At 38.6% G+C, this 13,968-nt stretch overlaps 1 protein-coding gene across 9 annotated transcripts in view; it reads right to left on the bottom strand.

The window, feature by feature from the left end:
- CTDP1 (CTD phosphatase subunit 1) overlaps nucleotides 1-13,968 on the bottom strand; it is a 171,952-nt gene that overhangs the window by 50,457 nt on the left and 107,527 nt on the right. For 8 of the 9 annotated variants that reach the window (XR_006278964.1, XM_043508246.1, XM_043508245.1 and 5 more), the window contains one exon: nucleotides 6,163-6,344. The exons of the other annotated variant lie outside the window; for it this stretch is intronic. Coding sequence is in view for 7 of the 8 variants with exons in the window: in XM_043508246.1 (XP_043364181.1) it covers nucleotides 6,163-6,344 (182 nt within the window). In the remaining variant the exon portion in view is untranslated. The remainder of the gene's footprint in view (nucleotides 1-6,162; nucleotides 6,345-13,968) is intronic. 9 annotated transcript variants of the gene reach the window in all.

The following is a 13,968-nucleotide window of genomic DNA, read 5'->3' as shown; positions in this document are numbered from 1 at the left end:
ATACACTTGACCATACAGTCCTGGGTAAACAATAGACAATCAGGGTGACTTTGAAATAGGTTTATTTCCTAAGCATTGCCCGGTAATTATTCACACAGATTAACATAAGGCAATTGCCTGTTTAAAAGATAATAAATCGCAGATAATTTGCTATATTTCAAAGAGATGAATACAGCGACATCTTATATTTACAGTTCATTTAAATGTTAAGATGTTCTTTTGATCTCTGAATTAACAGCATAGACAGGGACTGTTGATTACATTGTTGACCACTACCGATATACATGTAACAACACAAAAACAAACATTATCTCCCCATACGTCTTTAAGGGTTGAATTTGAGTCATTCACCCTGCAGGATGCTTAACCCTTTCTGGTCATGCGTCACAAGAACTTTTCCATACAAAGTGTTGTGGACTTGATCCAGCACCACTGAAATCAATAGTAGTCTTGCCATTGACTTAAATGAGAGCAAGATCCAGCCCAATAATTCTAACCAAAACCCCAAATCCCTTATTACATTTACAATGAGCTTGCACATACAGAGCCATCCCTTTGCTTGATGGGAAATGAAACAGGAAGGATGGTTGTGAGATTGTGCCATCAGATGTCAACACTATTTAAACTACTGAACAGTCCTCAGCCAAAAGACCAAGTTACTGGTTATGAGACAAAGTCAGCTGAGCTGCAGGTTAAACTCTAGAGGGTTTAAGTATACTCTGCATGCATTCATATGAGTGTACTCATAAGCATATGTATTGCCTGAATCATTTACAATGTATCCTAGTTTTCTCATTGCTTTTCAGCTTGATTCCCTTTCCATCTATGACAGCAAACAGAATTGTCAATCAATTTTTATTTAAAAAAATTTATGATGTATACTAACTGTGTAAATTATTTACAAATGGTGTTTTGCACAATTTTTCTAGGGACCCTGAACAGAATTGAGTAGCAAAATGGATGGGATCAGTTGAACAGATTAGTTGCAAAAAAGAGATAAATAAGATGGAAAACCAAGTAGAATACTGTTAATACAAAATATTAAATGTCAAGGAGATACATGATTCAGTATTAAGGCCAAAAAGATTCAGAGACGACTTAGTAAGTGAAGTATAAGCCAATCAGTAAAGCTATTTCCATAAACAAATGCTACTCAGAGCTTAACTAAAAAGTGTGTTTAAAAAAAGATGCATCAACTCATTTTTCTATGTATTCTCTTTGGACGATTATAGAAATCACTAATTCCGTATGGAAAAAACGGTGAATGATGGCTCAGCTCCCATTTCCCAGTAAACACGTTCAGTACAAGTGAAGTTAATGCAAAAGAAAAATGAGGGAAAAAAGACTCCTTAAGATTTTCAAACAGAGCCAGGATCTAAGAAAACACGTATGGAAATTTAGCAACTCCTCAACTCACCTAAACTTACGAGCTACAGCTACGAGCTAAGGCACAGATGATGTGCCTTATAGACATTGCAGCCAAGTAATTAGCATGCTTTCTCCTAATGACCATGTTTTTATTAAATTGTCATCTTTTTCCAAGAAGAAAGACTTTTCAGAACAAAGGAGACAGACACCAACCAAGGTGAACAATGCACTAAAAATAGGCAAGGGAACGTTTCTAAAAGATGAACAGTTTATGTCTGGGTGGAATCTATGGCAAGGAGATTCATATGAAAGACCCCATGTGTTTTCTAACTTATCTCCCTCAGCTGGACCCACTAGATCAATGGAGAGAGAAAGCATACTTTCAGTTATGCTACTAAAAATAAAGATATTACATTTTTATAAGTAGGTTTCATTTCAGTGCAAAATACAACAATCCTTAGGCAGAAAAATAAAACAAATTCTGTAGGTCCTCCCCTCCTTTGGTACAAGAAACCTTCATTTATTTCTCTAGACTACGTTGCTTGTATTTAAAACACTCTGCGTAAAATAGAAGCTAGTGGGGTGTATTTTTTTTTTTGGTACAAGAAGATACCGTAACTGGTAACTGCAGAACAGATTATAGTCAGATAGTAGCTGATTTTTCAAATTTGGAAGGAAGGACCAAGCTTTTATGTTTCTCTGTTTGCTGTGAAGAGCTAAAAGAACCAAATTTCTTTTAACAAAATGAACTGAAGGACCAAAAACCAATTAAGTGTTCTTTTGGTTTCACCTCTATTCTCTTCTCCTCCCCCATGAAAATACATATAGCATCTGTAATTAGCAGTTTACTTAGATAGCATAAAAATTAACAGCGAATCCTGGACTTTTGTTGATAATTGGAAATATCAAGATGACTCTCTGATAAGGGAACTTTTTTAAAAAGGGCATTTTTATTTTTTAATAGCTTTAGAAATAAAAAATGGACTTGAGCAATAAACAATTAAAGACAACAAAGCTTAACCTAACTATAATAAGATAGAACTACTAATCATTCTGTCATGCAAATGTAGTATTTCCTCTATCGTACAAAAAGACTGAAGGGCTTGATGCATACAATTTTATATGCAAGAGGATGAATGGTACAAAGAAAACTCTAAATGAGAAGTATAAATACAGTAAAAGTCCTTTTACTGTGCTGCCATTAATGACACTGAAGCAATATTTGTAATGCCTTATTGGTGAAACACTATAAAATGTCTCAAAACTGGCATTCAAGACAATACTGAAACCACATAAAAGGATGTTGCAGTGTGTCCAACCACACTTAAAAATATTAATACACCTCATCTTGGGCATTGTGGCTTTTTCATTTATTCTCATGCTTTCAATCTGAGTGAAGTTAATCACAAGCCTGTTATGTCAATAACCGTAACATTTTTGAAGAGTCAGAGGGCACCTGCACTTTTAAATTTCCCTATAGTGACTCAAATTTTTGGACAATATATTTTCTTGTAACAGTGTCATGGTGCATAACTTGCAAAGTTTAAACTTTTAAGAGGACAAACTGTTAGTCATTATTCCGAGGGCAGAATTTTCTTTGTATGGTTCAAACTTGGGATCTCAAGTTTGTGTGTCATATTTTAATACAATTAATCTGTCTATCAGAGCTGAAGTGCACATAGTTCTATTTCACAGACTTTGTTCTGTATCACAAGTCTTGTGCTGACCCTGAAGGCATCACCTGAGCAACTGTCTAAAGTTAATTTCACTTGTGTGACACACAGCATACTCAGTAATGTTTTTGACCAGACCATAACATGAAAATGATTTTTAGAAGTATGGTTATGGCCAGAAAACTGATTACACAATTGGAATCTTGAAACTGCATACACCTATTTACTGATAGCAAATGAATAGTACTGTAGAGCCCAAATGACTACTGTAGCATCAAAATGACTGTAGAGTTAGGTACTTACGCTGAATTTTATTTTGCTGTATGAATCAACATTGGTTTAAATTTATAGTACAGTTTTGTTGCTGTTTGATCTTATAATCGAGCAAAATATTGGAGACTAGGACTGTTTACAGAGGGGACAAAATAGAAGGGGACATTATATCAGTACACAAAAATGCAGGTTCTAGAGAAGTTCATCATGCTTCACGTCTTAATCCAAATAACTAAACTGATGGATGTTAGGAAAATACTTCCCTAAGGTAAAAGTATTATAATTACTACAGAATGGTAGCTGTTACTTTGGGGCAGGGGGTGTGGGGGCGAGATTTTCAAGGTCAAAAGAAGAATTAGGTACTAAGTTCCCAATCTCTTAACTCCTCTTTGTGCGTTAGAAATCTCCCCCTAAATAAAAGAAAATTGAGTGTTTTATATAACAAGCCAACAATAGTTTCCTGTCTGTCTTAGCGACTTTTCTTGTGACCAGAATTTGTTAAATGCTCTACACCTTTAGATTGTTGCACATTTCAAATTCTGTGAACTCTATTTAAGAAACCAGTGCAAATTCTGATTAACAGTCAAGCTCCATAGCATTGATGTACATTTAGAATAGATCCCTCATGCATCCATTACCACAATATCTAAACATTTCTACAAAGATTAGAAAGAAAAAAAAGAAATCACATGTTGTACAGTGTTTTCACTCCAAGGCTACCTACTTTATACGAAGCAAAGATACCCAAAGAAAATAAGACAAGTGTCACAACTATGTTATCCAAGCACAACCATTCTCTGTCCAGTAAGTTAATTTAAATAATGTTCTATGTATTAGAAAAGTTAAAGATAGATGAGAAAATGTCACATCAGAAATAGACAAAGTAAATTGTGATCAATATAAATAGGACAAGGGGCAGCAAGTTTCAAATATTATTTGTCCTAATTTTGAAAGGAAACAAGGGGTCTTTAGTATTTCAGAATGATATATACCAAGAGTACAGTGACACTTGATTTTTTTAGTCGCATTTTAAAGTGCTAATGTAACACTGACTGTACAATCCAAAAATCAGTTAATACCAAAAGATCAGTGCAATTTCAGGGATTGTCTGCACTATTCCTTGCAGTTTGCCCGATTAAGCATTTTCAGTGTAGCCCTTACATGTACCCGGTCACACCAACTTACATTAATCAAGTAAGTGATCATATATATAAGATTAAGTGCAAGAACCAGGATAGCAAGTCCCATGGAGGCTTTCTATATAGCTCCTCAACACTGACTAACCCACAGCAACCTGGCTGTCCCAGCTGTGGCGCTCCCCAAAAGCATCAACATTGTCATACCATGGTGGTTTCCCCAATATACACACTTGGGTGTTTTCCCAATATTCACACTAAAATACCAGTGAATTCACTTATGGCCTAATTCACATACGACTATAGGACACTAAATGTACAGAAGCACACAGCTACCATTTAACCCACAGACAGATGCTTCAGTCAATTACAGTAAACTCACTCTGTATAGAAAGATTTCTCTGAGTTATGCTAAAAATATTTTTAACAGGTGATTTAGATAATCAAAAGTTGACAGCTTTAAAATTTACATTTCTCTTCCATTACAGAGAAATGTATTTGCCTCCAACAGCTGCAGACTTAAGTTGTTGAGCTGGGATTTAAGAAATCTAAGTTCTTATAAATGTAATCATCTAAATGGAAACCCAAAGGAAAGCAGAGGGAAGGCATAATAAGCATCCTCATGTCCTCATTTGATTCTTTACTATTTGGTGGTAAATGGATACTGAACCTATCAGTTGGAATTTTAAGACAAAGGGTCTCATCTTGAAGGTAATACTTTGTTTCTATATAGCTGCATACTTGGAAAAATTAAGTTTTAGTGGGCTTCAAATGTAGGGCTATTCAACCTTGATAGCATTCCTTTATTGTGTTTATGATTTAATGCTAACCCTGGTTTTAATATAAAATTGGCTGATAGTGTTCCCTCTAATTTTTTCCATCCTTTTGCAGAATGAATTTTGTTATGTGTACCATATTGTGGTAATGTGCGGATGTATGCCACCAGTACAAACAAAAAACCTAGATATAATATATATTTTTAAAAAGTTACCATAGGGATAATTACTCCAGCCAGGACAGGTTAGGCGTTTTAGAACACTTATTCAAAAAATTAAATTTAAGTGTAAGAGAAATAAAAATTATGAAATGAATAGACCAGTCAAAAAACTAAAACAACACACTTTGAAAGAAGTATCAAGAAGTAACAACAACAACACATGTATGTGTTGGAGGTGACAGAGAGAGAGAGAGAGAGAGAGAGAGTTGCATTGCTCCTTTAAGTACGCTGCCCTTTTAAGTCGATAAGCACATTCAGACAAGAGCAGCTGTCAGCAAGCTCCCTCCGTTCTGAGACCTATTGTGTTTCTGCCTCCTGCCCCTTCCTCCCCCCCCGCCCTGTGGAGATGGGGTACAGGAATGGGGGGAGGGGGACACCCTGACATCAGCACCACCTCCCCCCCTCTGCACAGCAAGTAGGAGGCTCCTGGGAGCAGCTCCAAGGCATAGGGCAGGAGCAGCATGGCAGTGAGGGGAGGGACACCTGAAGTGCGCAGCACTTGATAGCCTGCTGGGCGGCCACCCCACTTAGAGGGAACTTCGGTCACAAGGACTGGGGAGGAACTTGTGCTTATTTCTTATGAACATTTTCTGTAGAATACTCCAACTCTTTATTTTTAGAAGACTGAATATAAAGCATAAGTGAATCCCATTTTAAATATTATTTTGTTGAATTTCTTATATAAAAACCATTCTTACATTTGACGAACTCATACCTGGGTACACTGCCTGTTAAGCTCCTTTCACTTGATGAGGATGATGATCCAGGCCTCTCTTCTATTTTCATTCCTAGCGATTCTGTTGCACTACTCTGTGGTTTCTCTCCTTCCTCTTCTGTCTTCTTCTTCTCCTTCTCACTGTCACTATCATCACTGCCTTCTCCTAAGATGTCATCAACCTGCCAATTGGTCAAGAGTCAGTATGTGCTCTACTGAGTTATTAATTATATCACTCTCTCACACAGTTACTAGACTTGTCTTAATTATCCATTTTAAGATGTCTTATAAACAGCTTTCTTGCTCTTTTTGCTGAAAAAAAATGAAGTTCAGTGTCTTTAAAGGTTTCCACAGTAATCTTGACAACATTTTTATGCAGATTACACTAAATTTATATTCATGCAAGTATGATGCATACTAAAACTACAGTAACCACCACCACCAATACAATTCCATTTTAATGACTTAAAATAATGTATACTTATATAATATAGTATATACTATATATATCGTATATACTATAATGAATACTATAGAAACAGCCATGAAGCCATATTATTGGTAATGGGCAAACGCTTTAGAAATTAAAGGGACAAACTTTGCACCACCACAACAGTGTACAGCAGGTCATCTGTTCAAAAAAATATATTGAAGTACATCTTCAGTTAATAAGAATTTTTATTTTTTTCAGGCATTTCTATTTAAAAACCTAATTTTAGCAAAAGGTTTTTTTTTCCAAATGATACTGTATGACAGGAACTGAAGATAAAGAAGACACTTATAATCAGATTCTGTCTACTTGCTTGCCATTTAAGAGGGCAAGTCTATCAAAACGTTTCTACATTTAATTAAATAGCAGTTTGTCTTTTGCTTCTAAGAAGTTAGCATGGATTTTATGCTAGTCTAAAATACACTTATTTATTCTAGGTTTGCAGCTGCAGAAATAAACACTAAAACACAACAAATACATGTGCTGTGTTGAGATACCGCAAGAGCATTTGAACTACAGGTGGGGAAGGAGCAAGAAGGTGTAGATGGTGTTGCCACACACTACTTCTCAATGCGAATGGTAGTGGGCAATGAGAAGGGAAGCAGGACTGTTGGGTTCTCTGGGACAAGTGACTGCAACTCTATTGAACCTTAAATTTTCTTCAAAAAGCAACATGTCCTGGCAGCAGTGAAAAAGAAGGTAGGTTAAGGCCCCAACTCCCCCAGCCTCTCAATGATCTAACCATTTTCAGTGCTCAAATCCATAGCATGCTAGTATTTTTAGGCCTACCAGGGTCATCTTATTCCCATGACTGACCAAGGCCACAGCCTGCTGCAGAGCTACTGTATGAGGCAAACACCAGGCCTCAAAGAAATGCCTGGATCTTTCTAATCCCCCTTCTCTGTTTAAGCCAGGATGATGCCAAATTCACAGGAAAAGGGGGAATACACTAACTCCCGATTTCTATGGGGTTAGGATAACCAACATTCCTGTAATGTTTTGGTGTTAAGCCCAGACCAGTCAGAGGTCTCACTGCCTCCCTGTAACCCTGGGTGCCTTCCATGTTCTCCTGCTGTGGCTCTCAACCTGAACACCAACAGACAAGCATGTGGTTCCTTGAGTGTGTCTGTGCTGTGCAGCCCTGGTTCAGCAGTCTGACCCCAGCAGCCTACCTGCAACACAGGAGTCCCAGCCTCATCTCCACCAGCAAGTTACTACTTGTAAGGTGACCCCAACACAGCCCCAATCTCAAATTTCCCCAAAAAGTCTGCCCTGAAGTGTCCCACTCCTTCCTTTTTTACTGGCTGGCCTGACCAGGACCCATCACAGAGATCAAACTGCTTGGTTTCTTTGTCTCCTGAAGGTGAAGGATAACTTAGGGAGTGGTTTCCCCTCTCTTTATAGATCTCTCTGAAATATATTCTTCTGAAGGATACATCCAGATAAAGTTCACCAATACATGCTGAGTAAATGATGCATAAGGTTTGGAGGATAAGGCTCCATGCTGGTTCCTCCGACGCTGGTGGCTGCTACTATGGAAATGATCTATTCCTGCTATTACCTCTAATATAAAAGAAGAGCCCATGGAATTTGGCTACAACTGGTTTGAGATTGTGGCCACTTTCCTTTGTTTGGCAAAAACCTATTTATCAATGCCCCTTGACACGCATACCTGGTTTAAACACCTTTTAGTCAGGGACTTTAAAGCCTATTATCAGTGAGTATCCATAATTTCACGTACTAACAATTATTACATATATTGTACAATGATATTATGACCCTTGTGTTAATTTTTAAATGGCATCTCACCAGGCATATTTTGTACGACTATCATTGCAGTAATGTGTAGGGTGTGAATACAGGGGTGGCTAGGATCATAACCCCCTTCCCGAAATAGTTTTTGTTTCCACTGTGGGAGACAAGCAGCCGCCAAAGTAGCAATAATGTAAACTGAAGACAAATCAATTATACCATGTGCCCACCTGCACACCACTGCTTTAAAGTCTGAAAATATGCACCTAAGACAAACCGCACAATTACTCCCAAGTTCCAATATGCCCATACCCTATTCTCAAAGGCTATGAATGCCCCTACCTCCTTAACTGGACAAAAATGACTCTACATGCAGTGTGACAAAATATGTATACCTTATGAATCCCATAGAGAAAGGGAAGGGATTTTGCAGCAATGGACGGTGGATCAAAAGAGGGCCACTTGCTGTTGATGCTTAAAAGAAATGCTGGGAATTAACTACTGAGAGCCTCAAAGAGCAGTCTAGGTCATTTTTGCTCTCCAATCATAATAAATTTTAGCCCAAAAATCAATTTAATGTATTTCAAATGAGGTTGCTTCTGCCACATTGCATTCTAACTCATAGCTCTTTGGCATATTTACAAAAACAGAAAAAGGAATCAAAATTTCTGAAGTCTTTGAAAATGTTGACATGCAAGATAAAAACACCTACTAACTCTTGGATGTGGTGTACTTTTAAAAATAGTTCTAATGCCTGACCATTTGGAAAAATATCACACACACACACTTTTCCCAATTATGCCATTTAAAGATAATTTTTTTAAAAATAAGGCAGATTACAGTACAGTCTATTCTAGGTCACATGAACAACACTCATTTTTATATGGAAATCTGTGAGGAATTTAGGACAGGAGTAACCATGATACAAAACAGCACATTACTCATGTAAATCAGCTCTATTATATTCAATCCCTCTATTTGGGCCATACATGCTAACCACAACTCTTTGCCTGGGCAGCGGGGGGGAGGGAGAGGGGGAACGGCGGAAGAGGAGAGAGAGAGAGAGAGAAAGGGGGACAGGACTCCTTCTAGCTCCCTACTGCTTTGGGTTACAAAGGAGAGGAAAAGGGAATGGACTTACCTAAGTGGACAGTAAATAGCTGGACCAGAGAGGGACAGTGATCCATCATGTGCACTGGGGGAAGAGGAAGGTATTTATACCTCTGCTATCCAGAAGAAACACACACTCTCTCTCTCTCTCTCTGATTAGTAGCACCCACCCTCCCATCCACAGATCAGAACAGAATCAGGTTTTTATCATCTACTGTGGGCGTGTGCTAGTCATCTTTTTTTTTTGGGTGGGGAGCATGCCAGATTGGCTGAAGCGGGGTGGGGTTGTTGATCGCAGCGGAGGGGGGGGGGCTATGCCCCTGATTGCTCACCTTGTGCATGCTCCTGGTCTGGATGGGACCAGGATGGGAAGGGTAAGAGCTGATGTCAGCCCTCCCACGCAGGTGGAAACAATTAAGGAAAGAATGACAACCTGCACTCTACAATTTATTGTTGGTATTCCCAGATATGTTGAGTGAATAAAGTTGCAGCCTAATTAAACATCCATTGCCTCTTCCCTTTCATCCTTTGTGGCCAGGACAAGGAATCTCCCTACAGGATAATTTCTCTTGCAAGTCTCAAACAGGAGGTGTGAAATCTTAACACCAAATGCTACCCAATGATACACTGCACTGAGAGCACTTCCTGTTTTATTTTGCTTATTTTAAGTGTGGCTGGTGTCACTTCAGAAGATGTCAGTGGGAAGATAAATAAAAACCTTTCTAAAGTAATTTTAATAGTAATAGATATATTATAAATACCTGAATGCAACAGCTAGAAGAAAAAACAGGCTGCAGTTCTTGAAAAAATATATAGACTCAGGTAATAACACACTTTTCCTTCTGAGATCTTAAACCAATGTGTGAAGCAGAGGAGAGGATGAAGAGTGTAGCCAGGAGTGATAAGCAGAGTATCATGCAGTGAAACCAGCATGCTTACCTCTCACTCCTCTCCTTCAGAACCAGAAAAGTGCCTGCCTCTGCTTCCTAGAGGAAGCAAAAAAGGACAAGTCTCTCTCTCTCTCTGACACATTCTCCCCCCAGCCCCACTTTTCAGTGGAGAGAAATCTATTGAAGAGGCCAGGTAACAAGGGAGAAGGGAGAGGAAAAAAGAGAAGGGTCTTGAGAGACTCAGGACCTTGTTTGATTTCCCTTCCTGGCAGGTTGTACAGATAAGCCAGAGAGGATGAATGTAGAGACAGATCACAGGGCTCATACAGATTTGTAAGAGGGACCTCTGTGGGACAGTTCCACTGACCTCTTTAGGATCCCTCCCTTCCCCACACCATTTGGGGCGTTCAGAGGGAAAGGAAGTGCTTCTTCCCAATCCCCTGCTAAAAGATGAATACTAGAGGACCCAGATGCTCCATACTTAGCCACTGTTGTTTCAGAGAGCAGCTGCATATGCTACTTTCTGCTGTGCCTCTCCTGAGCTTATGTTGCAAGGAACAGGTGTCTCAGAAGGGGTAAGAGAAGAGGAATAGTGGCAGCCTCACAACAATCTAAAAGTAAAGAGACCATACCTATTTTTGGAATTAGTAAAATCATTTAAAAGGCATGACAAACGATGCCAGCTACGATTCAATTATTTATGGCTCTGAGCTGCAACTTTAAATATGTGAGATAAGGCTATTGCATTCATTGTATAATGTAATAGAACAGGATAGTAGCCCACATTATCCTATCCTTTGTAGAACGACTTTTATACAAAGTGAAATTTTACAGGTTAACTAGTGTACATTGATTAACCGTTTTGTACAGACCCTTTTGTTGATGCTGCAATATCTTTGCATTGAAAGACTGTTTACCAGGGCCCATCTCATCTTGCTAACAAAACCTATAAAAGAGCCATAATGCATATTTTCAGCAACTAAATATGACCTCATACACAAGTAATGTCTTCATTACAACTTTAGGCAGAAACTGTGTTATGTAGGAATTGACATATCAGATCAGACCATTGGTCATCTAGTCCAGCACGCTGTTGGAAAGTACCACACAGAGATGATCATTAGGGGCACAGAAAAAAAGAAAGATTGAAAAGATTGGATTGGAGAGCAAACAAATTCGAAAGGACAAGATGAAAAGTAGACAAAATAATAAATGGCATACATAAGGGAAATCAGGACTCTGTTCTCCTTGTCTCACAGCACAAAAACAACAGGACATTCAACAGAACTGAAAGACAGCAAATTCAAAACTGATAAAAGGAAATGCAATTTCTCACAATGCATAATCACACTATGGAACTCATTGCCACAGGATGTTACTGAGGCCAAAAACATAGAAAGATTCAAAAAGATATTAGGCATTTATATGGATAACAGGGATATCCAGTCATGATAGTAAACATGAAGAAAAGAGCTCTGGAAAGGTTTATTTAAAAAAGCCTCAATTATGTACCTCTAGTAGCTTAGTAAGATTAAAAAACACATTAAATGAATATGACTAGTTAGGAAAATTACAAGAGCCATCCACTTCCCTCTTGATTGAAGTGAAATTTACAATTAGCTTGGCTAATGGATAAATTATCTGTACAGTATGCCATTGCATAAATAGGGAGAGAGAGAGTGTATTTTAACATCTTCCTCAGAAATATCCAGTATTGACCATTGGTCTGACTGATAAAGATAGTTCTGTTTTAATACAGTGATTCTTATGTTCATGATACAGCAAACAAAGAACTAATGAGATGAATATCTCAGAAAATTGATTAATATTTTTCTAATGAAACTGCCTCAGTAGAAAATAAACATTCTTTCAAAACCAAAAGAGCTAACGTACCATGACAATCTAAAGAAAGATACCCAATAGACAGAAGTCTGGTACAGTATTAAGTATACTTTACATATCTGTATGAGGTATTAGAATTTAATTTATCTTTGACAAACAGATGGCACATGATACAAAACTAACTCAGCAAAATTTTGTATATATTTTATGTCCTTCCTGAAAGCTTAAGTCTTGCTTACAGATAAAAACCTTTATGTACTAAGCAATATAACTACAAACTACAGAATTGATGACTACTGAAGTTAAAAATTTTGCAAGGCTGCAGAGAAATATATCACTGCTGCAATGGATATGGAAATGTATTTTATTAACACTAAATGACATGGTCAATGAGGTGAAGTTATTGTATACCGTGTCATAGGACTTTCCTGTAGGAATATATTGATCTAGCTTAATAGGGGGCTGAGAGAAAAGTAGGAAAACATCACAAGATCTACAGATAAGCAGCCTCTCAGGAAACATTGGGGGCTACAGGCAGAAGTGACACTGTTGTTCTGCCAATGCTGGGAACCAACAGATCAAAAGGGCTGTAAACAGTTAAAAAGCCACTGTCAGGAAGTGAAGTGGGTGTCAATTTTTAGGAGCCATCCAGGGGAACAGGCTGATACAGAGAGTCTCTCTGTGCAGAAGTCTAAAGAAGTTGGGGCCTTCCCCAAATCCAGGGATTAGTAAGCCTTAGGGAAAGCAGGCATCTGTCTAGACTCGTTTATTGCTTTAGGATCTGTTCTCTCTGAAATGTTTTTGTTCTAAATAAATAATACTTGATATTACTCCTGGCGGGCACAGAACTTCAGAGTCTGAGCTTAGGTCAGATCTGCTGAAATAATCATCCCAAGACCCATTTGGAGATATATTGTGAGGAGAGGGCTTGACCCTTGGACAATTCAGCAATGGCCACAAAAATGTTCGGCAATGGGCAAAAGGATCGAGTCCTGTGTAGGTAGAATGCCAGTGCATGGCAGACATTAAGGAAGTATAGGACCCTGTCAGTGTGGGAGGTGTGTGGTTTGGGAAACAGGTAGGTGGATACACTGATTCAGGTGGAATTCTGATACCACCTTTGGGAGGAATTTATTGTGTAGCCATAAGGACACCTTGTCCTTGTGGAATATAGTGTGATGGTGAGGGTCTGTCATCATGGCTGCTAGTTAATTGATCTGCATGGCTGAAGTAATAGCTACCAGGAATGTCACTTTCATCAAGAACTGGGAGATGGAGCAGGATGCCAACAATTCAAAGGGTAGCTTTGTGAGGGCGGAGAGAAAGATCAAGGTCCCACAGGGGTGTGGACTTCAGTACTGGTGAAAAGATGTTGAGTAAACCCTTCATATAGCAGATGGTGCTGGGGTGTGTAAACAATGAGGTGCCATCCACAGGAGGGAGAGAAAGGCACTGAGTGCTGCCCCTATAGAGTTGAGGACTTGGCCTGATGTTTTGAGGGTGAGAAGGTAGCCTAGGACAACTGGTAAAGATACTGTGCCCAGTGAGTGGTGGTGGCGGTGAGCCCATACTATGAAGCTACCTTTAGCTTGGTAGCATGCCCTGGTGGATTCTCTCCTGCTCAGTGTAAGGATTTTTCATACTGGTAAGGAGCATGCCTTGTCTACCTTCAACCCCCATACAAATACTATGCCATGAAGTGAGGAAGGCCTTGATTGGGAT

Source organism: Dermochelys coriacea, chromosome 2 (assembly GCF_009764565.3).
Source record: "Dermochelys coriacea isolate rDerCor1 chromosome 2, rDerCor1.pri.v4, whole genome shotgun sequence".
In the NCBI taxonomy this organism is placed as follows: Eukaryota; Metazoa; Chordata; order Testudines; family Dermochelyidae; genus Dermochelys; species Dermochelys coriacea.
Note: the sequence above shows the minus strand (reverse complement) of the source record. Positions and strands in the feature narration are given on the sequence as shown.